The sequence below is a fragment of the Falco rusticolus genome, chromosome 8 (assembly GCF_015220075.1).
Source record: "Falco rusticolus isolate bFalRus1 chromosome 8, bFalRus1.pri, whole genome shotgun sequence".
NCBI classification, from domain to species: Eukaryota; Metazoa; Chordata; class Aves; order Falconiformes; family Falconidae; genus Falco; species Falco rusticolus.
In genome coordinates this window covers 38,113,669-38,139,270 of record NC_051194.1, presented here as the reverse complement: position 1 = coordinate 38,139,270, position 25,602 = coordinate 38,113,669, and the positions used below count along the sequence as shown (strand labels likewise).

The window sequence follows — 25,602 nt, the reverse complement described above, 5'->3', positions numbered from 1 at the left end:
TATCGGAGTGCGGGAGGGCAGTGTCAGCAATAACTCAAACTCTCTTGTCTTTTTGGTGCTCTGTTTTTTTAACTTCCTTGTAAGCACAAAGCATTGAGGAAACAGTTAGTGGCAAATGTGCTTTGTAAGTAGAGGTTGGTGTGAAAGGCGGATTTCTGTGTGTTCCCTGAAGTCCTGTTGTGTATTTAACCAGCTTTTTACAGGGAATGGGGGGTGGGGTGGGGACGGGGGATGCTGGATAGGTGTCTTTTTGGGAGAGATTGTATCTGAGGGCCTGTGAGCTTCCCTTCCCCCACAGTGCTCTCCTCTCTATTAGTTCTGAGAAGGTTATGCAGGAAATGTCTTCACCATATGGAAGCACTAGTAATGATATCACCATATGGGAAGTATCAGCTTGGCTGCTTCCCAGTGAAAACAACCCTTTCCCACCACATGTCTCTTAAAACGTTTGTCAATATTTGTTGCTTCAGGAGGATCGTGCTGTATCAGAGGGGGGCAGGTCACAGGCTTGTAAAATGAGCCCTGAACAGCAATGGCCTTGCCTCCTGGGCTTCTTGTTTTTGCTTCATTTTTCCATCCTTTTCTGTCCCTGGAAGTCTGAAGTAGGGAAGTACAAAGAGGCTTGCTACTGCTTTCCAGCCATTCGAGGCTGTAGAGCTGGTAGCTCGCTGTGGTGTGATGCCACGCGCCTCAACTAGCAGTGCAGAGGCTCATGTCCTGGTTCCCAAGCTGAAGGCTTAATTTTGGGCTTGCTGCAGACACAGACTTCTGCACTGCTTCCAGCCAAATCGCATTTTACCAGCCTTGTTGGCTGTGCGCTGGGTCACCTCAGGGTGTTACTGGTTTCCATGCTGAGTATCTTTGGGGTTTCTTAACTCTGCTGGGGTTCTGCTGAGGTTTTGTGGTGACGTTTTAAAAGGAGTACAAGACCGGGACCACACAAATTCCACCAAAACTCAAGGCGTTAGGCACTGAGCTCCCATGGATCCTTTTTGGCTTCTGAATGGGCCACTGAGGTGTTTATTACTAATGTTCCTTTCTCAGTCTTCAGATGATGCTCTAGAAAATGGGAAGCCAAAGCAATTTAATGCAGAATTTAAGTAACATTTTGAAGAGATCTCTACTTGCCTTTGCTTCCCTTCCTATAATGAGTGAGAATTTGGCATTCTGTTGGTTCCTACGATAAAATATGGTTATATTTCACAAGACTTGGCTATTTTTTTAAAAAATTCACTTTCACTGGTATGAATTAAAATAGTTTGTTATGTTTTTACTGGTAATTCAGTTGGATGGATCATCCTTCTTACCCCAAAGCAACGAGAAGTGCTCAAATCAAGTATGTTTTCTTCAACTGGTAGAAACTCCTTGGACTGCTATTGTTGAAGGTTGCTACAGTTGTAAAGAAGTGTAGCTTCACATAACGAATTACAGTTCTTGAGGTTGGCAGGCAAAAAAACCCAATGTCTTACGTAATTTACAGAATATTTGAGTTGTTTTTTGTGGTTGTGGTAATAGTTTTCTGTGTGGTTTTTTTCTTTTCTGTAAAAACGCTTTTTCTGATATTCCTGGAACTCTGGCATTACTGTGATAATGAAAGATGATTTATGGAGAGAAGATGGTTTTAATTTAGTTGTGTCAAGACCTGCTTTTTGTTAACAACCCAGAAGTTCAGATGTGTGATGAGTTAGATCACGCATTCATTATTTTTTGTTAAATTCTGACATATTCTGAATCCTTCATTTGAGGGCCTGGAAAAATTCCCTTGAATTTTTTGGACTTGCAACAGGATCCATGGCAGTAATGTGAAAACATAGCATTCCTTTAGTGAGGAACTTTTATTAGTTAAAAGAGTGAGTGAATGTTAAATGTTGGGTGGGGAGGGGTGAACAAAGCCCTTTCTATCTTTTCTAACTTGAAAAACGGGAATGCAAGAAGTACTTTATCCTTTCTTTGCAGGTCAGTATCAGGTCAGTCCTTCTTGGAGTAGGAGTCTTGCATAATCTTGTAATATTTCTGAGAGTTTTTGGTTGACGTTGCAGAGTACGCAATGAGAGCACAGGTCTCTGCAGTAAGCCTAGAGAAGATAAATCATAACCAAGGTTCTGAATAGCTGTGGAATTGGTGATTTTGTGCCTTGCATTGAAACTAGTGCCCTGTTCGTACTAGGGTTTAAAACCAAATATCAGTAAAAGGGGGGGGGGGGAGGGAATATGTTGTGTTCTGGCATTTTTTTGTTTGGTGGTGTTTGTTGGGGTTTTTTTGGGTTTTTTGGTTTTTTTTTAAAGGAGGCTTAAATTAAGATGGATTTGTTGCAAAGCTGTAAACTCTGTTGGAGTTCAGGTTTTGCCTTCAGATAGCAGTGGGTAGCTGCAGCTATCCTGGAGTCATACAAGGAAGCTACCCTGCAGCCTCCCAGGACCGGGCTAAGTCCCATTACTGCCATCACAGGCAGCCCTGTGGCCAGTGGACTGTGGGGGAAGGAAAGCTCACAGGACATCACTCAAACCCAGGACCCTGCAGACAGATGAGGACTCCAGGAGGACTGGGACGCAGTGTATCTGTACCTTGCAGCACTTCCATGCACTCTAGTAGAAATGTGAGAGTGGGGCGTAGAAGACGAAGCAGCTAAAAAGGGCAGGAGTGACCTTGTTGGTGAGATGGGATGACGTGGAATCAAAGTCCCTGGAAGAGGGCAGGAAATCTTGAAGTGGCTGTTTGCCATGTCAGAGGGGGGCAAAACTCCAGCTATCTCTACCAGTCTGACCTAGGGGAAGAATTCTGTCTCTTAAATCCCAGATTTGGTCATGTGTTTTATCTCTGTGTGTGTGTAAAATGCATTAATTAGCATCTCAGAGATCGTCATGCTGCTGGAAGCCCCCTCCGACATCCTGTTTCTGTGCCTGGCTGGCAGCATGATGTCTGGGAGGTGCCTTCTAGTGATCTCGACTGTGGGGTGGCTCAGCTTCTTCATGGTTCTTGTCTTGGAGTGACCTGAGTGCTTTGAAATCAGTTTGGGTGTGCGTGTGGCTGAGATCCTGCAGATGCACTGTGACTCAGAGCTGCACCAGTGTTTGCTGAGTGCAGAGGAGTGTGTGTGGGAGACACGCGAACTGCTCCCAGCTGGTCTGGCAGAAGGGTCAGCCCTGAGTGCAGCTGTGCAGCTTATCTGCAGGAGCCTAAGGGGAGGAGACCGCACGTCCCTGCCAAGAGCAGTGGAGGGGGGGAATTTGCTTTTGCAAGTAAATTCCAATGCTGATTCTTTGTCTTGCACCTTCAATTTTCCTGGGGGCTGTGGTTGGTTAGAAACCCTCCGAGCTCCTTGCCGTGCCTTTTCACTCCAGTTCTCCAGCCTATCTCTAGACCGCTGATCACTGATGCTGGACCAGGCTCTCTGAGCTGGGGGGTGGGTCAGGCTGGGAAGACTTGTGCTCCAACCCGGATAGTTTGGGGTGTTTGTAGAGAGTGTGGGAGGCGAGGGTCTAAGGGGGACAGATCGTTCTTAAAACAGGGCAGCCCAAAGGGCCTGAGCCTTGCTGAGGTGAAACTCTGCTGGGGGAACAAGTCTGACACACCTCAGATGAAGGGTAATGGAGGATCAGGCCACAGGCATGACTGTCTGTCCCGGATTCTCACTCATGGACTTATCAGGCTCCATTCCTGAACACAAGTCTGGTACACAGTTGGCTTCCTCCGTATGTTTGTTATGGCTTCAGTGTGTCTTGCCTAATAGTGACACAGTACTACAGGTTTTCCCTCACACTTCTTTTGCTTAATATCTAGTTACAATGGACCACTGCCTGTGGCTGCAGTCGCTTCTGTCTGGACCTCCTGTTGCAGGGTCTAAAATGCTGTCCTAAGCATATCCTGAGCACATGGATGAGTGCTTTTGCTGTGCTGGCAACAGTAATGCCTTCTTTTGTTGAACTTTCCACATGAACTAGTGCTGTGAGCTGGTTAGAGTCTGGCTGCAGCCCTCAGGAAGCCCTGGAAATGATGGAGCAGGTGTCCATAGGATGTGGGCACATGGGGAGGCATAGGAAGCACTGGAGCTACGGTTCTGAAAACATTAATGTCATCCAGAAGTGAGGTCTGCTCTTGGTTGGATCCCTTTGCTTTCCCTGGCAATGTTTGCTCTGCTCCTGAGAAGCTCTCTCTAGAACGGTTGGTTGTCACAGGTGGCTCCCGGGGCTACCTCTCTGGGCAGCCTGTGTGGAGTATCCAGTGAGTGTCCTTGTGTGGACAGAGAATGAGGGGCTCTGGAATTTGGGTGAAGAGGTTTTGGTTTGTTTGTTTGTTTTTTCTGTGAGTCTTTGCAGTTTTGGCTGCTGTGGAAGATTGTCACAACTCCTTTTCTCTATCTTTCTTAGTCTCGTATAGCGAAGCGAGGAAGGAAGCTTGTGGATTATGACAGCGCCAGGCACCACTTTGAAGCCCTGCAGACTGCAAAGAAGAAGGATGAAACCAAAATTGCAAAGGTAAAGCGAGTAGAAGGACGTGCAGCCATCCTTTCATTTTAGGAGGTCTGCATTTGCCTACTGAGCAGTTCTTAAGTGTACCTGTACCTCTTCACTGGCTGTGTTTTCATAGAATCATTTCAGCTGGAAAGGACCTGTAAGACCATCGAGGTGTTGTGAACTGGTGAGGTTTTGCTAGGTCTTTCCTTCTCATCTGTTTAGTTCTCCTAGAAGGCAGGATGGTCCGTGTTGCGTTGGTTCAGACCCGCTATCATCACTGCATCCGTAGGTGGCCAAGACCTAGGCATGCATTTCCTCAGATGCTGCAGGACCAGTAGCCCGCATCAGAAAAACCCATGTGCCTCTGGGGGAAGCAAAACCTTGCAATGACCCAGGAAAGTTTTCCAGTTTGTCTCCTTGGGGCTCTGTCTCCTCACCTTAAAGCAGTGGCGAGAGTAAGGGTTTGAGTGTTGCTTGAGGTTGATTGTGTTTGTGAAGTCCTGGTATTCTAGGACAGAGACCCATAGGAGTGTGAGTTAAAATTAATCAGTGGAAATGCACCCTATGCACACTTGATGACTGTGTTGTCTATTGGTCACAATCACTGGATAATAAATATAGCCAAAAGCAGAAAACCAAGACTTTTCTCTTGTCAGGATGTGGTTGCTTTCATGCCTGTGAACAGCCTGATCCAGGGTTAACAGCAGAGCATGCCCAACAAGTGAAGGATTTTATTTTTAATTAAAGTAAGTTTCATTAAATATAAAATTTTAATTTTCTTTTAAATGTAGCTGAAGAAAGGTGATAGTGCAAACTTTGTTCTGGAGGAGGTGCATGGTTTGAATACCTGCCCACAAAATGAGCTGTGGATTACTCCTGTATCCTGAGGGAATCTGAGCCCACAAGCTCCACTCCACAGGACAGGTCTTAACACAACAGGATAGTCCAGGGCTGGAGCGACATCTTTAATTCTCTTGAATGTGGGCCATGGCACAGCAGGACTCTTCAGGCTAGAAGCAGTACAGGGAAGAGTGAGCATGGATCTGTATCTTCTAACCAGGCTGAGAAGGGTTGCCATCCTTTGCTTAGGGTTATTTCTGGTAGGGGGAAATATGGGCTGTGTGAGAGATGCTAGTGTTTCTCCGACATGGAAGAATAAAGGTGCATCTTCCCCCTGAATGAAAGATCTGCATTTAGTGGCCACAGTACTTTTGTTTTTAAGCTGCAGGTCATCAGTCATCTGCTCACCAGGTGCATGCACTGTGATTAACCCTGACAGACAAAAGGGGGAGAGATCAATGGCTCGGGTGTCATTACATCATTTGTGTGGCAAAGCAAGTCTTGGTTCTGTGTGCAAGGCGTGAGGCCCAGCTGGCTGTGCCTTCTGTTCAAAGCAGTACTTCACTGTGTGCGGGGATAAGAGCAGAATTTCCCTGGGGCATGGTATTATTATTGGTGTGTGCCTATGGGATTTCTGCTGCAGTGGAAATAGTTTTTGTAGGAATTAATCTATTCGGGTTGGTACCTGGTGAAGTGTGCCAAAAAGGCTGGCTGCCTTCATCATTGCTGCACTCGCTCGTGTTTTCCCAGATGCTCACACAAGATGTCATTAAGGGGGTTTGTTTGGTGCGCTTTTGTTAAGGTGTGAAGAACAGTGCAGTTTGACGAGTGAAATGTTGAGACTTAGGAGTTGGTGCTCTGTTCCTGATTCAGCCTGTGCAAGTGTCTCTTGGTACTTGATCAGACTCTTCTTAGCCAGGATGTGCACTGGATCAGATCATCAGGCCATAAGCTCTTGCGTGGGATAATACGTGACACAATGCACTGTCCTAATCCTGTAAAGATGGGAGCAGTGAGTCCCTGAAAGTTATGTATGTATGCTCTTCCCAGATGGGGGGGTTCACAGCCCAGCCTGCGATTCCACACATGCAGTCACGCAGCTCTGCAGGGCTGTGGGCAGCAGCCAGGGCTCAGTGAGCACTAGGCTGATGTAGGAAGTCCACCCCTCTGTTCTGTGGCGGTGATTTTGCTCGTGTGACCTTTTGAAGCAGGGCTGTTGCAGTGTAAGGTACTTCAGAATGTGATGACAGGCCCCTAGGAAAGAGAAATAATGTTTGTGACACAGCATACAGATGGGAACTGACTTGATCGATATTTCATGGTATATTAACAGAAAGAGCAATGCAAATACTTTTTGGAGCTATATGGTCTCTTTTTTTTCTTCTCTAATATATGGATGTTCTTTTCCCACCCAGGACTCCTGCCACATATTGCAAAACTCACAACCTGCCATTAAAATAAAGCACTGTGGAATTTCAGCTGTTGCATGCAAATAATTATGATGGTTAATTAATCCTGACCTCTCTTTAAGGAGCTCCCACTTCACAGCCATGACTCGGAGTAGGGTTTTCTGTGTGCTAGGTCACTAACAGCTATATCTGTTGCTCTTTGCAGCTGCCTGGCTGGTCTACAGTATCTCAGCCCACACTGGAGCATTAATTACTGCTAAACTTGGCATGCTTCAAAGGATTCATAACTGATTGGTCCTGGGATGTTTGTTTTTTCTCTCGCCTTGGTGATACTGGTTTGGCCCAGCCTCTAAATACACTGTTGTGATTTTAATTTTTTTATCCTAAAAGATATATGGTTGTGTCTCTTGTTCTCTGTTTATTTTTTTTTCTCTTTTCACTCAAACATGCTCCCTCCCCCCAGCCTGTTTCGCTGCTTGAGAAAGCTGCGCCTCAGTGGTGTCAAGGGAAGCTACAAGCTCACCTCGTTGCGCAAACTAATCTGCTCCGAAATCAGGTGACTGCTGATCTACCTGGCTGTAACCCTGCATGCGCTATTTTGGGCTCTAGATTGTACCATGCGACTAATCTCTAGGCAACGTTCACTCTAGTCCTCTCTGTTAAGTGTGTCCTTGATACTCCTGAGCTACAGTGGACATGTGGAAGTTGCTGACCAATGAACAAATCTGTGCCAGCCCTATTGATTTCTAATCAGGTGTGTTAATGCTGGACTATTGTTTTTTTCCCCTCAAATAAAACGTGGATGAAGAAAGGCTACAGAATAATGCCAAGGCGGAGAGTGATGTAGTGTGGTTCCTCCAATTATTGCTTGCTTTGTCTTCTAAGAGAAGCAGTCAATTCTTATTGTTGCTGTTTCAAAAGGAAAAGGAGGAAACACTGAAAAATTGGCTTCTGCGTTTGTGCTCTTGAGTAAAGCCAAAGCCCAAGAACGCTCAAACCATTGCTTCAGAAGCAATTTCTATGGCTGCCGAGTTAGGTGGTTGCAACATTCTCCTATGGAAAAACTAATTTTCCAAAATAGGCACTGTCCTGCCTCTTGTTGTCTCAGAGAGCCTTTTCCAGATATACGGAGTTTCAGTCTGCACAGAAAAGGTGGGCCCGGACCAGGGAATTTACACCCTGCGTAATATTATTCAGCAGCTCCAGGCTGAGGTCATGGTTGTGTCCTGTGGCAGAACTTGGCTGAACGTTTAGGTTATAGCATCTTGAGGGCTGTGAGACCAGCTTGGAGAAACCGCAGGGACTAAGAATTTCAATCCCACTTGCACAGGAGAAGCGCGGCTTCCTGATGAAATCTCCCTTGGTATTTACCTTGAACCCCTTCAGGGATAAGGGAGCTGACAGAAAATGGTCTGTGAGAGGAAAATGCTTTCAGTGGGCAAGGGGTAGTAAATCATGACCCAGAACAGGAGTGGCCAGAGTACCTGCTCACAGGTTCCTGGTGAGCTCATCTGTTCTCAACCAAATGTTCCTACATTTTTATGTTCCTTGTTGGTGAATGAATTTGAATGAATTGCAGCTGAGAAGCACTAAATCGCTCTCACCTTATAAAGCACCTGGGTTTTTCACAGTCAGTGTGTGACTGCCGATCAGGGAAAAGGCTAGATTACCACATCAGTAAAGCCTGGGGAAAGAACAGCTGTTAGCAGTCCTGCTTAAGATGCATAGTAAAAAGGGAGGAAATATGTACTCCTCCTTGATTGAAGGGAGAAGGACCTTTGGCAGCCTGCCAGGGGCTTTTCCTGTGCGGTGCTGGGAACATTCTGCAGGCTGTGGTTCCGGACTGGTCTGTTTTGCTGGTGGTATTTCTGAAGGGCTGGAAAGCAGGTATGGGAAGTTTGTGGAGCCACAAATAAATAAATATATCAGCCCACGGGCGTTTTTCCTCTTCTCAGCCTGGCTGGGGTGACTGGGAGTAGTACCACTGCCCACAGGTTGCCTAGAGATGCAGTACCTACGGGTGCTCCCTCATCCATTGCATTCGGGTCTTCGGCTGCTGAGAGTCATTCGGTAATTTCACTGTACTGGGTGGCTTCGTCCAAACGCATGTGAGAAGAGGGTATGTAGTCTTCCACCCACTGTGTGTGTGGGTGTTAACCTCCTGCTATGTGGCATTAATATATTCAGTTACCCCAAACATTTCAAATCAAGTCCTCCTGTAAGTTTTTCCTCTTTCAGTCTTGAACTAAGTAATACTATTGCCAACGTTAATTTTTGTTTCCAATTGTGCAAGTATTCATGTGGTGGGTTTTGTTTTTTTTTAATTTTTATTTTGATTGTGGACTAACAAAAATATCTCAGTGAAGATTAGTTTGTATTCTGAACCTGTAGGGTTTCCAGCTTTTCTTCACAAACGCAGCAGGCAGGAAAACAAAAGGCTTCAGTTTTTGTATTTGCATGACTTCAAGACCAAAGGTGTTAATGACAGTTCTAAATCTCATTAAGCTCTTGATAAAAGCAGGAGGGCTGATGACACTGCATTTATTGAGGAGCTTCAGAATATTAAGACTGGGGAAAAAGAAAAAAAAAAAAAAAAAAAAAGTCTTTCCTCTTACCAGCAGCTGTGTTGCTGTCTCTTCTTGCTTGATAATTTTACAACCCTCAAGCAAAATGGGGTCAGCAAGACCTATTATTTCTACTGTAAAGCCAAGTCCCTCCCTCCAGTGTACAAACTGCTGGCTTTTTAGGCCTTTAGCAGAGGCTAACAAAAACAATATAGTGGAGGGTTTCTGTAAAGTCTCCTGGGGGGGTTGCTATTGCATGCTGGTTACAAATCTTAGTGACTGTGCTTTTTGAAACAAAGGGGAGAATGGCTTAGAACAGCAAATTCTTGCCTTTTTGCTAAGCTCCTCTGAAATGCTGAATACAGACTAAAAAGCAACACACTTGGTGCTGCAGTGGTAACAGAACAATATCTCTATCTGTAGGAGAAAGCCAGCAAGTTGAGTCCTGGGCTGTGCTGCCCTTCTGAGAGGCAGGTCTGGCTGGTACCAGTTGGAGCTTGGGCCTAGGCTGAGGCACCCAGCTTTCCTCCTTACCCCCTGCCTCTCGGATATCCAAGCTATTTACTGAACAGTGCTGGAATGCATGATGGTAAGAAACATAATGTGGAATAATCGCCCCCATGTCGCAACTGAACTGGTTGTGCTTGGCACTCTGAATCTTGGCTATGTGGGCGGTCAGGAAAGCGTTTGTGTTGTCCAGCTCCTGCACAAACCTTCCCACCTTCAGGCAGGGAGAGGAGAGGAAGAACTTTCTGAGATCACATTTCATGGAACTGGGTATTATGTCCTTCTGCCTCAGTTCTCCATCAGGCTGGCAAGGATGACAGCTCAAATAGGAAGTGCACAGATACCGTAGCAATGGGGTCTGCACTGAGACCTACGTCTTTCCTCCTTTGCCCGCCTTACTGCATGAGCTGGCTTTTCCTCTAGCAGGGCTCATGACCAAGTTGAGTCTGTCTTTGGCTCTGGCTGGAAACAGTCAGGGCTATCCAGTGTCAGGACCAAATATAAATCCCACTGGTGAGGAGATCCCTGGGCTGACAAAGGAATGAAGAATTAATTCAATGCTGTACCTGGGAATGAGAGCACTAGTTGAGCCACAGTCACTAGACGGATCCCTAATTCCTACAGCTACTCTAGAGTGAACGTTGCCTGTTGCTGATTTTGCCTTTGCTTTGGGATGTCACAGTATTCACGTGTTGCTTTCTAGGCTCTTTGACCTTCTGAACAGGTAAACAAGAGAGGGAAAGATTGTTATTAATATTCACCGTATCTGAAAAACTAACAGCATTCAATTGGGCATCATCTCCTAGCTGTCCCATCTCTTGGATTGATTCTGGTTCCAGTCTACTTTGTAAATGAGAATAAGATAAAGCCAAAGGATAGAGTGGGATTTCTTTTCCCCTCTCTTTAAAACGATTACATTAGAAACATTCATTTGTAGAGGGATTTTAAGGCAGAATGAGTCTTTGTGATCATAGTCTCTGATCCAGCATAAACTGTGTCTTTGCTTAAATGGGCTTTTTGTTTGTTTTATGCAAACCCTCTCAAAATGCTGGGGTTTTCAGTTAGTGTAGCAGCGGAATACGGGGGTTTCTGGGTGGAGGCATCATGGCCCCTTCTCCCCCTACCTGTTCCTCACAAGGTCTGCTTAATTTTTGAATACCTCCCAGTTGTGTCTTTTTCCGGGGGAAATTTTCTCTTCTGATCTTGAGTGCAAAAGTCTTAGCCTTGCCCTTAGTAGCAATGAATGATGCTCTGAAAGGTGGAGGTAGCTGGAAAGTAGGCGCTTCTGCAGTTTTCTTGTAGGTCAGGAGAGAAATGGAGGGTGTAAGGATCCTTACACGATGTTGTGAGAAACAGGACTCTGAACAGCAAAATATTTTTAAGTCCTTTCTTCATCGATCCTATCTTTGCATGTACCTGTCCCTAAGGAGCAGTAAGCTGGCACAAAGAAGATGAAACTTGATTGCATAGAAGGGGTAGGAATCTGACTGCAGGCTTGTAGAGAGATCCAGTTCACCAGTGGGTTGTGGCCTCTTTGCAGAGCCCTGTGGCACTGTGACATTCCTGCTGTTGTCACATGTATAAGTAGGCACTTGTGCTGATCTTGCTCAGACCTGTCATCAAGTTGCTCATGCAAGGATTTTCCATCCTGCGTGCTACTGTACAGGGTTATGGGAGAATGCTGTGCTGTTGCAAATTACAGAATATAAATGTTTTTATTAGCAAGCTTTGAGGTTTAAGTCAGGGCACTGAAAAGAGGAAAAAATTGCCTGGGACAAATATAGGAAGGGGAATGTGCTTGTTGCTGGAGTCTGCTGTCCGCAACAGAAACCAGGATTGTTCTCCTCACTGAAACCTGACAGAATACATGTATCAGTGTTGGGGTCTGTCAGTGTCTAGGTCAAAAGAACAGATCAAATTTAAACTCTCAACTGGAAGAAGGAGGTCCTGTATGAGGTGTATTTCCTTTGGTGTTGGTGTCCAGCAGCCAGCCAGGGATTGCTTTTGTATGAGACCACTGAAACCAAGACCTGCTGCTCAAGCACTCAGCCTAGCCTCCTGCTGGCTCAGCTCATGCTCTGCGTACCCTTCCTTGTTTCTCCAGCTTTGTAGGAGCTGTGTCAGCCAAGGATGCAGACCTCCTCCCTTCCTCAGAAGAGATGGGGCTTCATCATGGCCTTACCTGAGCAGAGAGTCTCCACGAGGGAGGATTCTTCTTCAATGCCTTGTGGGATGGATTTCAACTTTTTCAGAGACCTGGCAAGGGGCAGGGGCCACTATTATCTTCATCTGTATCCAAGCTGCCTGACCAGCTCCTTTCAGTTTTTGAAGCCAGGGAAATTTATAGAACTTAAAAGACATTAGTGGATGTCTGAATTACTTCGAGTATCCAAACAGGGAAATCCATTGAGAGAAAGCCTGAGAGTAACACATGCAAGCTGAAGGTGTGTCAGGTCACCTGTGATGCAACCCTGGTTCCTGGGAGACTCGTTTATCATGGAGGTTACCCCATGCCAGAATTTTGCCTGGTCTCCCAAAGAAACCAAAAGTGCCACAGCTGTCCCTGCCCTGCAGGGGTACTTGTCTGCACTGGAGCTGACAATCTCCCTTCTCTGTTATTAAGGCTGAAGAAGAGTTAGTAAAGGCTCAGAAGGTGTTTGAAGAGATGAACGTTGATCTGCAGGAGGAGCTGCCTTCACTATGGAATAGGTGAGTGCTGGAGGTTTTCCCAAGGGCTGGTTGGAAGGAAGCAAAGATTAAAGTTTTGTACCACTGTTCTCCTTAGCTTGGGCTGGGTGCCTGCTTTTTTCTGGATCATCTCAGAGACTCTGTCTAGGATTCCCCCTAGCCAGCCTCACCCGGAGCTTTCTATGCTTTGCTTCGTGATCCTTATGAAAAAACTCAGTTTTACCACAGAGAGAAACTGTGTTTCTCTTAATAAGCTTTGTCTGATTAATCCCTTTGCCCCACCAACTCTGCCCAACTTTCCTGGGCAATAGCCCATCTTCGGCTGTGGACTGCAGACAGAGCAGGCTGGGTCACTAGGATTTTGGGTGCAGAGCTGGCTGGTTGGAAGGAACATCTGCAGCTGAGTGGGTATGTCAGCTGACTGATTAAGGGAAGATGAGATGTCAGAGGGGTTTATACAGTTGCTGAGGTTGGAGAGAACCCAGGAGGTGATGCCTTGATCACTGTGTCTTGCTTTGCAAGCTTATGAGCACCTGATGAAGCAGCAGGTTTAACACAAGAGAGGGGATGAGAGACCAGGCTCAGGTTTGGAGAGTTGGGTGAACAAAGGTGAGGGAAGGATCCTGGTATGGCTGCCTTCTCTTGCCCCTAAATTTGCTCCTGGCTATGTGACACAGGACCCAGTGAGGTACTAGTGATTATAACTGTCCTGTTGTACTCTGTTTAACAAAACATAGCCTGGGCAGAGGAAAATGGGCTGAGAAAACAGGAAGACTTGAAAGACCCGTTGATTTGCCATACCAGCGATTACAGTGACAAAAAGGGAGGAGAAAGAAACAGACCAACATTTAGCTTGAAGGATGAACTGAAGGGCAGCAGAAGCTGATATATGGGGAGGGCACAGTGGAAAGCAGACAAAATCCTCCTAGGAGTGCCTCAGTTTCTTATTTTTAAATGCAGTGATTGTGTCTGGGTTGGCAGTTCTGGTTTGTGGGGGATGAGAGAGTGGGTGGCAGCAGGGCGGGAAAGCAAAGTGCTGATGTCTGCCTTCACTGCCCTTTCCTCCCAGCCTGGGTCAGAACTCTGCTCAGAGCAGTGTGCGAGCCTGGCTGAGGAAGGAGCTGGGAGTGATACAGGCATTTGGGTGGTTCCATGTGCAGAACAGTGATGCTGCTGGTCTTGGAGAGAATCTTGCTCCTGCTGTTACCCCTCCAGCTGGGTGCTGGTACAGCACTCTGTTGGCAGCTGGCGGGCTGGCTAGAGGGAGGAGGGCAGCAGGCAGCTTCTGGGATTTTGAGATGCCATGGGTTGTTCACAGCGGCTGCTATCTAGCTGATCCTTCTGCTTTCCTGCTGCTCTCTGTGCCTGTCCTGTGCTTTCTTACTCTTCTGCCCCTGAAGCAAAAAGTTCATGCTTTTTCCTTCCCCTGATGCTGAGGATCTTCAGAATGAATTAATACCTGTCCTCTGGCCAATTTCCCCAGCTTTCCCACACTCCACCCGCATCACAGCCTCTATCCTTTTCCTTTCCATCACCCTACCACTGTCATTTTTTTTTCCTTTTGTCTTTTTTTTTTTTTTTTTTTTTTAATCCCTGCAGCTCCCTTTCCCTTTAGCTAGCCTCTCCCTTTAGTGAGCACAAATTCAGATTCTATCCCACCTGGCCTTCTCCTCGCTGTAGATGTGTTTGCCCCACACCTGAACTTTGCTCCATCACCCGACCTTTGCTCCATCACCCCCTTCATGCTCTTCTGCTGCCCTTCTCTTCCAGCATGTGCCAGACCTGACAGAGTTGAGTTTGACTGGGAATGGTGGGTGGGAGGTAGGAGAAGGGGCAGAATTTTTAAAAAGTTTTTGGGAGAGCATTGTGTCCATTAAGTTCTTCTGTCTCATTTTCCATTTGGCAGTCGTGTTGGTTTCTACGTCAACACATTCCAGAGTATAGCAGGCCTAGAAGAGAACTTCCATAAAGAAATGAGCAAGGTAAGGCAACTAACAGCTTATACACCCTCTCCTCACTGTTTAAAAAAACCCCAACAACCACCTCCCCACCTCCCCTGCAAACCAACCAACCAACAAAACCCACCTGAAAAACCAGCTGGAGAAAACAGCATTTGCCCTATGTCAGAGGTAAGTGTTAACCCTGAGTTTTTTTCTGAGCCACTTGGGAGAAAAGCTGAGACCCCAGGGCCATGCAACAGTAGGGTTTGTGTCATTTGGCATGGCTCGTTTGCAGATCTGCAGAGGGAAGGAAGCCACTTTCAGGCCTATCTCTTGCTGCCTTTTATAGTTATCTACATTATGGATCTATAACCTGGGCACTCGCAGCCTGGTGTCTATTTTCTTCCTCCTCTGCTGCCTGGCAGCAAGCTGCCGTGAACCCCCATCCATCTAGCTGTGGGGATGGAAACAGGACAGAATCTGCCAACCTACAAGTCAGCTGAAGACTGAGACCTGCCTCACTCCGGTCCCACAAGGAGGCACTTCCCAACGGTACCTCTCTGCTTCAGCTTCTTCCCTGCCCTGTGACCCAAAAGAAGGCATTTGCGTGCTTAGCATGGCCCTTGCATGGGCTGCCAGTTGGCCATGAGTTGGGAATCGCAGCAGTATGCAGGATTGTAACCTGGTGGTGGCAGGCTGGACCCTGGTGCTGTGTGCCAGCACCCAGCAGGGACCTCAGTAACAGTCTGTGGGGAAGCCCCCCACTGCCGCTTCCATTTACAAATATGTTCTTGCTCTTTCACTTAAAAGCTAGAGAAGTCTTGAATTCCTTAGGTCTGTATGCTGCTCCTAAGGGTTGCACGCCCTCTGTAAATGTTGCACTAATCCTTGATTAGTGACTGAGAGCCCAGCTGGAAAACTCTTGTATTGCCTCCCCTCCCCAGTGTCATCCTGACAACAAGACAGCCGCTAAGCAACGAGCAAATGTTATAGCCCTTCAATTCCCAGCAGTCAGGGGCCCTCTGCCTTGGCGTAATGCATCAGTTCTGAGCTCTCTGACATTTCATGGGGACCTTTCCAATTAATAGCCTGCTCCTCTCCACTGAGTAATGAACTGATTGTTAAGAATAGGGGGCATTGTTATAATTTTCAGTTCATTGCTATTACCTTACACTCAACAAAACATTGGAAAGATGCTCGTTAGACAGGAATTATCTTCTTGTATCATGTCTTGGATTTCTCTTTCCTGAGGAGTTTCGTATGAGAGCAGGGCTTTTGCTTTGTTCCATAAGAACCATCTGTTTCTTATTATTGCTATAGCATCCAATTAACTGCTGGTGTTGCTGGCACAATGCCTCCAGCATTGATTGCATTGGATCCCTCCTCCTACCAGTGATAAATCTGGCATCTCATCTTGTTTATGAATTGGCTGTTTCAGAGTAGGAGTGTCTGGAGTGAATATTGCAGCCTTCAGTGCCAGGGAATGTTTAACCCCTAATTTTGAGTTTCTGCAAAGATCCCTGCAAAATTTCTGCAAGGTCCTGCCCAAACGTAGATGGCCCAGGCAGCCTGTGAAGTGAAGGTGTGTTGTTGACTGGAAGTCCAGTTGCCTTTGGCTCCACAGCTGAAATGGCCATATCCTAAGCTTTGATAAGCAAGTCTGAGGAACAGCTTTGGCAGCAAATCCAGAGTGAAGCTTCAGTTCTAGCACGTAGACCCTTAGGTAAACACTCCTCCTTCTGCAATGGTACCTGGCAGCACACCGGTGGGGGCAGGTGACAAAGCAAAGAGGATTATGTGTAAGGAAGACAGCGTTCCCACGAGGCACCAGCAGCTCTTCAACAGTTTGAGCGCTCTAGTATTTCATACCCTATGGAAGAGTGGAAACAGATGTCGGGCCGTCCTCTCTTGGGCTAGTCGAGTATGTGCACATGTCTGGGCACAAGCCTGGTTTTGGTCAGCCTGTGTGCAGTTCAGCCCAAACTCTCTTATGGCGCTTGGACTCTCTTTCTCATTCTTCTTTTTTTTGTTTTTGTATTTTGCAGTTGAACCAAAGCCTTCATGATGTCCTGCTGGGTCTTGACAAGCAGTACTCAGGCAATGCCTTCCCCGTTAAAGCACAGCCCAGGTCAGTAACTGTGGGAATAGTCTCGTCAATCGGGAAGTGATTTGACTACCTGCATATAGCCAGCCCGTGCCCTCCTGAGACTCCCTAGAGCGTGTCCAAGATTGCACGTGGGACTGGGTGACACAATGCAATACCTCTTACATTTCTTGAATGGCAACTAGAGGCCTAAACTTTCACTAGGTGCTGATACTTAGGCAACTGACTTCAGCTCTGTGTTTTTAAAATTGAATCCCATGCATAGCACCTGTCCTGTTCTTTTCCCTCAAAAGCTTCAACCATGTACCTACAGCTTGTGAGACTGAGCACCAAGAGACCTTTGTTTCCCCAGCCTCCTCTTTGTTCTTCCAAACTTGGAACCACCTGTTTGCCAAAGCCTTGTTTCTCCCCCTGTATTTAAGTGTATTTAAGATAAGGTGTATTTCCTCTGTGTGCGTTGCGGAAGTAGTTGCAGACTCACTAATCTGGGGCATCCTGATCTCAGAGCACTTCCAATCTGCACATTTTCAAGGACTGAGTGTCCTCCAGGCCTTTAATTTTCTTTCCTCAGCTGGGTTCAGTCCTGTTAAGTGCAAGTCTGCACATTCTCTAGCACTGAGAGGGGAGGGAGAGGTCAGGCTCTGGATGGGGTTGTCTGGCTCCCGTCCAAATGCATGAGTGATGAAACAGTGTCGGGCTCTGACTTCCAGCTGCTGCTAATCCCACGTGCTGGGTGAGCAGGAGCACAGCCCAAGTCCTCAACTGGTGTAGTGATGTTGGGAGGAGGTGAAGTCAGCATGAAGTAAGGGCAAGCTGCAGTCTGAGTGCATTGACTTGGAAGGACTAGATCAGCTGTTGAGACCTCTGTGCTCCTTTGTCTCTCCTCCCAGTTTAACCTCCTGTTGCAGGAGGTTGACTTGCCTCTCTTGTTCCAGCAGTGTGTGTGGTGTTTGCCAGCTCTGAAGGAAGATGACATCGGAGTTGAATTTGGCCCCTGAGTTTTTGGATTGCTAACACTAGACACAAGATGCTAATAGGAATGCTTCTTGTGAAAATAATATTTTTCTCCCAAGTTGGCTTCTGGTGTCTGTTGATCATCACAACCCAACAAGACCGAAAGCTTGGGAGGAGGCCATGGTGCCCATCCTCTTGCTGCCACGTGCTGTGTTTCTAATAGCAGCATCCTCCAGGGTGCTTGGAAGAGGATGAGGTAACGGGACAGATGAAGGTTGTAGCCATTGCTTTGTCCAGCTCTTTAATTCTTCTTAATTTCTTCCTCAAGGAAGTGATTATAGACTGTAGTGACAGCCTGGTCCAGACACGTTTGTTGTTGTGGCATGAGGTTTCTGGCCTGAAAAAGTTTCCAATGAATAAATTACCTGTCTTCACGCTTCCCAGCCCCACAAACTGCTAGCTTCATCTGGAGCTGTAGTGGGTCTCTTGACAGCAGTTCTGTGCCCTTTGGCTGGCGATGAGACCACATGGCCCTATAAGCCATGAACGAGTGCACGCAGAGGCCCCTGTGTGGCTAGCAGTCTGAGTGCTGCTGTTTCATCACTTCTTGTGTCTCGGCTGAGATGCCAGACCTGCCCCAGAGCACCTCTCTTCCTCCTGAGCACAGTGGAGCAGAGTGGTGTAGGAGGATGTAGCGAAGGTTGGCCAAGGCAGTAAATATGCAGTGACCAGGAAATGCTGTGAGGCACTTCTGTCTCTCCTGCACATTTGACCTCTCATGGTGGCGTAGGGCTGGAGCAAGAGTGTGCAGCAGGAAATGGCTCTCAATGATCTGATTGCTTTTTGTGGTCTGCAGTAGGAGCAGATGCTTCCCTAACTCTCCTCTACTGGGAAGGGGATTGGAGATGGATACAATGGCAGGAAATGAATGAGGTGTGAGAAGAGGCAGTTATCTGTGCACATCATTATGGCATTTACGTGAGGCCTTACAGAAACATTACCGTGGCTGGATGAATCTGATGCTGGCTGTGTAGCACAGTAGCACAGAGCAGCTGATGTATTTCTGGGAACCTCAGGCGTGTGTTTGGGATTTGTTTCTGAAAGAATTTGAATGTTCAGAGCTCAGATGCCTAGTAGACCTAGGAGTTTGGTAGCATTACCCTACTATGATTGGACAAACTGGAAAAAGATACAGTAGGAAAGCTGCTGATTAGGTTCCACACATAAGACTGGGCACATATCATGTAAGTAAAGGAGAATGGGGAGCTTGTTTCTTGTGTATCAATATTTACAGGGGAGAGTGAGGAGCTGAGATTACCTGTGAAAAAAGGACATTTACAGTTCTCTGCCCGTCTGTACTATTTCCTTTCATCTCCATGTGCACCCTGGCCCCATATTCCAAAGAGCAGGGAAAACACTAGTTTGCTTACATACATGTAGATCTTTGACAGGCACAAAAAGCCTTCTCCTACCCTCTCCAAACAAGGCCATAGCTTTCTATGAACCAAGGGAAGTGTGTACGTGTTTCTCTGTGTGTGTGTGTGTATCTGTGTGTGAGAGAGAGGGAGGAGATCTTGTCATTGTGATTATAGTGAGCTTTGTGGCACTAAGCGAATGGGTGCTCAGAAGCTTAACTTTTCCTCCCTGGTTTGACTGTGCCATCCTGTAACTGAAATGATTTGCATGCCATCCTCAACAGAAAGAAAACTAAACTGTTCGCCAGGCTGAGGAAAAAGATGAGCAGGTACCGGTACGGAGAGCAGCATTTCGATACGTGTTTGATTTAGTTCCTAAAACTGGAGAGGCTGTTGCTGGATTCTAACAGCCTGGCACGTGTTAACCCTGTGATGGGAGAGGGGTCCTTTGCATGATATGATGTGTTCATGGCCTGCTGGGTCCTGCTGAGATCTCTCTGTGTCTGGATAATCCCATTAACTGCTTGTGTGCCTGGTTTGAATCCTTGCTTCTTTTCCTACCTAAGAAGGCAACGTGAAAGCTCAGGCACTGTCTGTTCAGTTGTTTTTGTGTGACTAAAACCATGGTGGTGGGTTTTCCAAGGGAAATATGGGCAATTTTGGTGATTAACAACTTTTAGTTTTACTTAGTGGCACTTGCCCTTTCGAACAGGACTGAAATGCTACATTCTTATTCCCTGCCGGGCCAGGGAGGATCACAAGGCAGGTCTTTTATGCTCAGAAGTCCTGTGCTGTCTACCTGTTGCAGCTGGGAGGATGATGGGGTGGCAGAAAGACACTTCCACCTTTGCTCCTTACTTGCTCTGTTCTTGAGGATCCTCACTGTCTTGCTCCATTCATTTAAAATTGTGTTCAGGGCTGAAGGAAAAGGAAGTCTTTTGTGTTGTCTGAAGATTAAAATCAGCATCTTGCCTTTGAAGACAGTGATGGCATTGAATAACTGAATTGCTACAGTGCCTAGAGTTACCGTAGTCATGGTCAAGGACTCCGAAAAGGACATGCTCTGGAGCAAAGTGGGAATTCCTGCATAACAGCATGGAAATTTCCTTTTTGTTTTTCTTAGTCTTTGTGTTGGTACTCCCTCCATGGGTTCTTTATGGTGGGGGAAAATATTCTCAAGATGATGTCCTGCCAGCAATAAAAGCAAGTGCTGGTAGATTGGGATCCTTGCTTTTCTGATCCTGGCTCCCCACTGACTAGGGCAAGTCACACAACCCTTCTCTTTGCTATACATTCTTTGTAAAGTGAGTAACCGAGGGTGGAGAATGGTAATTTCACAGGGAAGCTGAAGGGCAAATCTTGACTTTATATCCTAAAATGAAAAGTAGTGAGGGAATATCTCGTGGTGTTACTGTTCTGAGGTTTTCTACTGTAGGAAAACAAGGATTCACAGGAGTACTACTTCTCTGGATGTCTGACTGTGGTCCTTGGTTGGACCAGTGTTGTACCTGCACGAGGCAGAAAGTCCAGTATTTCCAGTCACTGAGAACAGACGGATGCTACAGCAGAGGGAGAGCCAGTAGATCTCATCTTGACGAGCTCTAGCCACAACATCTTCCTGCTCCGTCCTGATAAACTCCAGCTGGCCCAGCACTTCAGGTGCCTGACCTGGGCTGTGTTGGGGGTTTCCACCATCAGAACAGATGCTGGGGTCACAGAGAAATGTGCGACCCCTGGTGCAGGGAAGGAGAGTCTGGGACTCTGTCACTCTTTGATCTGTAGCAAGAATGTACATTTATGCTACCCTATGTTTGGGTATATAGATGCTTTTTCCTTCTTTCTCTTGCTCCCTTTTTTTTTTTTTTTTTTTTTTTTTTTTTAAATACATAATTCTCCAGTCTGCTTTGGTGCTAAAAAATAAACTGCTTTTGGCTAAAAGGCCCTGTCTGAGCCTTAGCTGAGATGCTAACCTTTTTTTCTTTTTAACTTGAGAACTTGGCAAGAGGTGACTGGTCTGTTTTTACCATATCAGAGGGTGAAACCCACTTTCCAGTATAGGATTGTTACAAGCACACGGGAACTCCATCTGCAAATGTTACTCTGCTCTTCCAGAACAGATGAGGCAGTCCCATGAGAGGTCTGGAAGCTCAGCAGCACTAAAAGAGGCTGGGGATTTTCGCTTTCCCTTCAGCTGCATTAACTGCATTGGACCCTGTTCCCAGCTCTCTATTTGCAGAAGAAAATTGACACCCCCTTCCCTTAACTGCCTGATATTCCTGGATTTGGCATCTCTGCCCAATTGCTGATGGGAAGGGAAAAGAGAGAGCAGTGACCTTGTTGCTTTGACTTGTTTTTACTGTGGCACTCACATTTTGTCAGTGGGGACAGTCCCCACACTCTTGCTTTTTCCTGTGTTTCCTTGAGCAAGCGGTCAGTATGGAGACAGGGCTTTGCTCTGTGCGGGCAGCGCGTGCTCCCCCGGGAGCAATGAAGGATGGTGGATCCTGGCGACAGGCGTGCTTGATGCTGGTTGCACTGGCTAAATGAGTACAAAGCAACAAGTGCAGGAATGAAGATGCCGCTCGGGGGAGCTGGAAAAGGCTCAGCCAAAATTAGCACTGACATTTTCCTAGGGGGATCAGCCAACACATCAAACAAGCTGTAAATAGTAGTGACTTAGTGAAGGTTTTAGTGCGAGGCACTCTCAGCCCTTGTAGGATGAGGGCAAGAAAGTGGACTGCCTCTCATGTGGGAGCCTTTTACCAATATATCTCCAAATTAAGTCACTGTCAGGCACCAGAAATAAGTCACTAAAAAGCTGTTGCGTGGCCTTCAGAAAATAAGCCTGAATTCCTTTCTCAATGGGAGAAATAGGCTCATCAGGTCCCAAGAAGAAAAGCCTGCCCTTGTGTTGGTAGGCCAGCTGACAGCCAGGAGTCCAAATGTTCCCAGTGTAGCCTGGGCATTTGAGGAGCTCTGTCAGTCTAGCTGTACATCGCTGCACTCCACCACCCCCCCATCTTCTCCAAAGTGCTTTGAACTCTAGGGAAGGTAACGTATTCTTTTCTTCCCCCAACTCTAGCATCAGAGGACATTTTCTGTCATTTCCTGCTGTTCCCTGGTGACTCCAGTTTAGAACAGGACTTCTCCTTCACCCTCCAGCCGTTACTTCTTTTAATCTGTAGCACAAACTTGTCCATTTTGCCAAATCCTTCACACAACCCATGTTGTTTTGAAATGATTTCTGGGGACCTCTCAGGAAGGACACTATAGGCATATCCAGTCAAACAGAAGAACTGCAGGGGTTGGCATACATGTTCTTTAGTCTCTCCTCTTCCCTTTTCCCTCTTCCTTTCCCTCTTTTTCCCTTGGCGTGTGTGCCCCTGGTTGAGAGCTGCTGGCAGAGAACGTCATTGGATTTGTTGCATCATGTTGGTGTGCTGCTGGCATCAGTGTCATCAGAAACATCTGACCTGCATGCAGACCTGAGAACCAGTGCTTTGTGGGGAAAATGTGCGTGTGCGGAGGAGGTGGGGGCAATGGGTGAGGTCAAAGTGGGAATGGGATGGGGAGCTTGAAAGCTGGAATGCTGAGCAGGGGGAGATGCTTGCTTGGAAGGGGGAGGTTTGTTGAAATGCCTTGCTGTCCCTTCCTCCTCTTGCTGTCCCTTCCTCCTCTTGCTGTCCCCCTACTCGTGAGTGTTTAGGAAGGAGGCTGTCATGCACATTAGCCGATGGTCACCACACCTCAGGCATCCAGGTGTGAATGGATGTATACGTCTGGAGCCCTGGGCTTTCTCTTGAGACAGAGCAAAGAAATAATCGACTTCATGTCCCTGCAGAATCAGGTCTGCATTGCTCTAGTTCTGGCTCTATGCCAGGATTTGTTGTCTCCAGTTGTAGGAAAGGATCTGTTCCTTTTGGCCTCCTCCCAAGGCCTTTAACTTTGCAAGAACCATGACTTTATAAGTGGAGGCAAATATCATTCCCTGTAGATGGGATTGCACAGCCCTTTTGCAATATTCTGTAATACTGTTTTCTGCTATGTATAGTTTTGCCAAACTGTAACCACTTCTGCTGAAATATCCCCTACCAGTGTCTGTGCTTCTGCATGACTTGAGATAAATTGATTAGTTGCTTTTTGGGTAGCTGAATTTCAGCCAAGATGATTCAGCTGTTCCTGAGAATTAGATTGGGAAAATAGTTTTACCTTTATCCCTGTTGAAATTCTGTTAACCAATTTTTCACTAGATCTGTTGTGATTCTGTACTTTGAAGCACAGACTCGACACTTGGCCAGGAAAAGGCATGTGGCTCTTGCCATTCCTTTGAAAAATCTGTCCAAATCTGGCCACGTTACGAACCAACAAATGCCATTGGCATACGCTTCTTGCATCTTAATTCCCTGAAGAATCCTTCTTGACTGTGTGTCAGGAACAGTCCTGGAATAAAGACCAGCTGGAAAGACAAGGATAGAAGGGGTTCATCATCATCAAAAACAAGGCTGGGGAGACTTTCCATAACAGAGAAGTCTTTATTAGTAGCTGGAATCTCACTGTTTCTTTGCTGTCTCATTCGATCTGTGAAACCTCTGGGTACTTTGCCCCTCTTCCAGCTTAGCCGGTTTGTACCTCATAGAGGAATATGATACCCTGTGATTACAGCTTTAGTTCAGATGTTACGAGTCTGTTAGTCATAACCCATGCAAGTGTCAGTACACTGCCACGCAGAAAAATTCTTATCTGTAGAGTTTAAAACTATATGAGCTACACGGAACTCCTTTCCCCGTCTGCTTCCCCGTTATTAAAAGACCATGACTTAACGTCAGGCACTTATGTTAGAATCTAGCAGGATTAAGGATGCATGGTTGGTTTTGTGGTTTTGTTTTTCTGTGTGAGGACAGTAGGAATTTAGTGAGTAGTCTGCTGCACAGTAATGCTGCTGCAGTGTGTCGGACTGCAAGTGACTCAGCAAAGATGCTTCTCAGAGGCTTGTAGAGGCTTCAGATGTCTTTATCATGGTCTCGGCAGCGAAGCAAAGAGATAATGGAGGTTACTGATCTGTGCTGGTTATCACAACTCCTCCTAGACTTGGCTCAGACTTCTCTCTCTTTTTCCTTCCCCCTCTCTCCCTTTCTCTCTCTACTTCCTTCAGTGACAGCACCCCAGCGAAAGCAAATAAAAGCCCCTCGCCTCCACCAGATGGATCTCCCATCACCAGCCCTGAGACCAAGACTGTCAACCATGAGCTGGAACCGTCCACTTTGGAAGCACCTGGGGCAAGCATCCCAAAGTCACCATCTCAGGTAGTGTCCCCTTGACATTGATCATGTCTCTGCAGTATGACTGCTGATGGCAGAAGCTCCGTGATTCAAAGACATCCATCAGTTGCCTTTTTAGACCTCTTCCTGCTGCTGAGCCCAGAGAATATGACATGATGGTTGTTCTCCTTCACTGGTTCCTGAGAGGTTCCTGAGAAATACAAGTTGCTCGTTGGTCATCTCCATATCATATAGGGAAGAACTATGTTGTCCCTGAATGTCTCTGCAGGAGTAAGGCCAGTAATATATTTTCCTGTCTGGTAGGATGGCCAAGAAGATCTAGGGAGGATGGAGTTGTAGCTAGGTGGGGAAATTTGTTCTTTACATTTGAATTAACTTGTGGAATTCAATGGACCAGTTTCTTCTCAAGAACTTCCATAACTGAGGAAGGTTCAAAGCAAAAAGCTTAATGTTGATAAGGCTGAGAACATCTGTACTTTACATAATGTTTCACTTTAATCCTAAGATAAAATATTGTGGTGAAAATAAAGGCATTATATTCCTATGCTATGGAGAAATTGGATGAGTACCAGGAAGAAGATTGTCCACTACATGGAGTCTGATACCTTCCACGTGGCCTTTTGTTAGTCTCTTCCTTACACAGGAGATACCCAGCAGCATGTTTGAAAGAGCAGGTGTAGCTCTTGCTACTCAGCATATCATGTGATGTGTTTTACTTTGGGATTTAAGGAAAACAAAATATTTACTTCCTCTACCCATCCTTGTATTGCTGAGTTGGAGGAAAAGCTTAGTAGAGCAAAGTAGTAACTAGGCCAGATCTGTGCCTGGTGCCAATCCCTGCATTTCAGTAAGTGGGACACTGGGAACATTTTTCTAGGAAGAATTAAAGCTGAAAGGGGTTCTGGCTGAACTGACAAGAGAAAACCTATTGCTTCTGAAAAGAGATGGGGACAACCCAGAACTTCCTTGCCATCATAGCAGTGTGATTCCAAATAGGCGTAGGCTGTCTTCTGTTTCTGGATAGCCTCTCGCAATGTTTTCCTCTCCACTGCATTTTTGATTTTCAGGATTATCTAGGGACAAAAAGGGGATGTTTGTACATTGGCAAAAGGGTCCTTTCCAGGCCTGTGATACATGTGGATGCCTGGCAGCGTCCTTTCAGGACTTCTTCAGGGTCTCTACACCACTCAGCATTGCGCAGCCTAGGGTGGCTTCTCCACCACCCTGGCTAGGACCTTGGAGCAGGGTATGTGTACAGGGGAGAGGGCTCTGCATCCAGAATTGCCTGCCTGATTTTTTCAGAGGTTACCATAACTTGATTGAAATTTGGAAGAAGAAATCGAACAGATTTATTGAGCTGTTCACTGCAGACTGCACTCCCCATGCCTGTGGACTTGTCTTCCTGAGTTTGGCTTCTGCCTTTTCCTTTAAATAGCACACACAAGCCT

The 25,602-nt window shown here is 46.4% G+C and overlaps 1 protein-coding gene across 8 annotated transcripts in view; it reads left to right on the top strand.

The window, feature by feature from the left end:
• The window catches only part of BIN1 (bridging integrator 1), a 102,065-nt gene that overhangs the window by 53,196 nt on the left and 23,267 nt on the right, over nt 1-25,602 (top strand). For 5 of the 8 annotated variants that reach the window (XM_037397302.1, XM_037397301.1, XM_037397304.1 and 2 more), the window contains exons 6-11: nt 4,368-4,475; nt 7,167-7,259; nt 12,398-12,483; nt 14,369-14,444; nt 16,448-16,530; nt 24,028-24,178. In XM_037397302.1, the coding sequence (XP_037253199.1) occupies nt 4,368-4,475; nt 7,167-7,259; nt 12,398-12,483; nt 14,369-14,444; nt 16,448-16,530; nt 24,028-24,178 (597 nt within the window). The remainder of the gene's footprint in view (nt 1-4,367; nt 4,476-7,166; nt 7,260-12,397; nt 12,484-14,368; nt 14,445-16,447; nt 16,531-24,027; nt 24,179-25,602) is intronic. The other 3 variants (XM_037397303.1, XM_037397306.1, XM_037397308.1) reach the window with 1 other exon arrangement.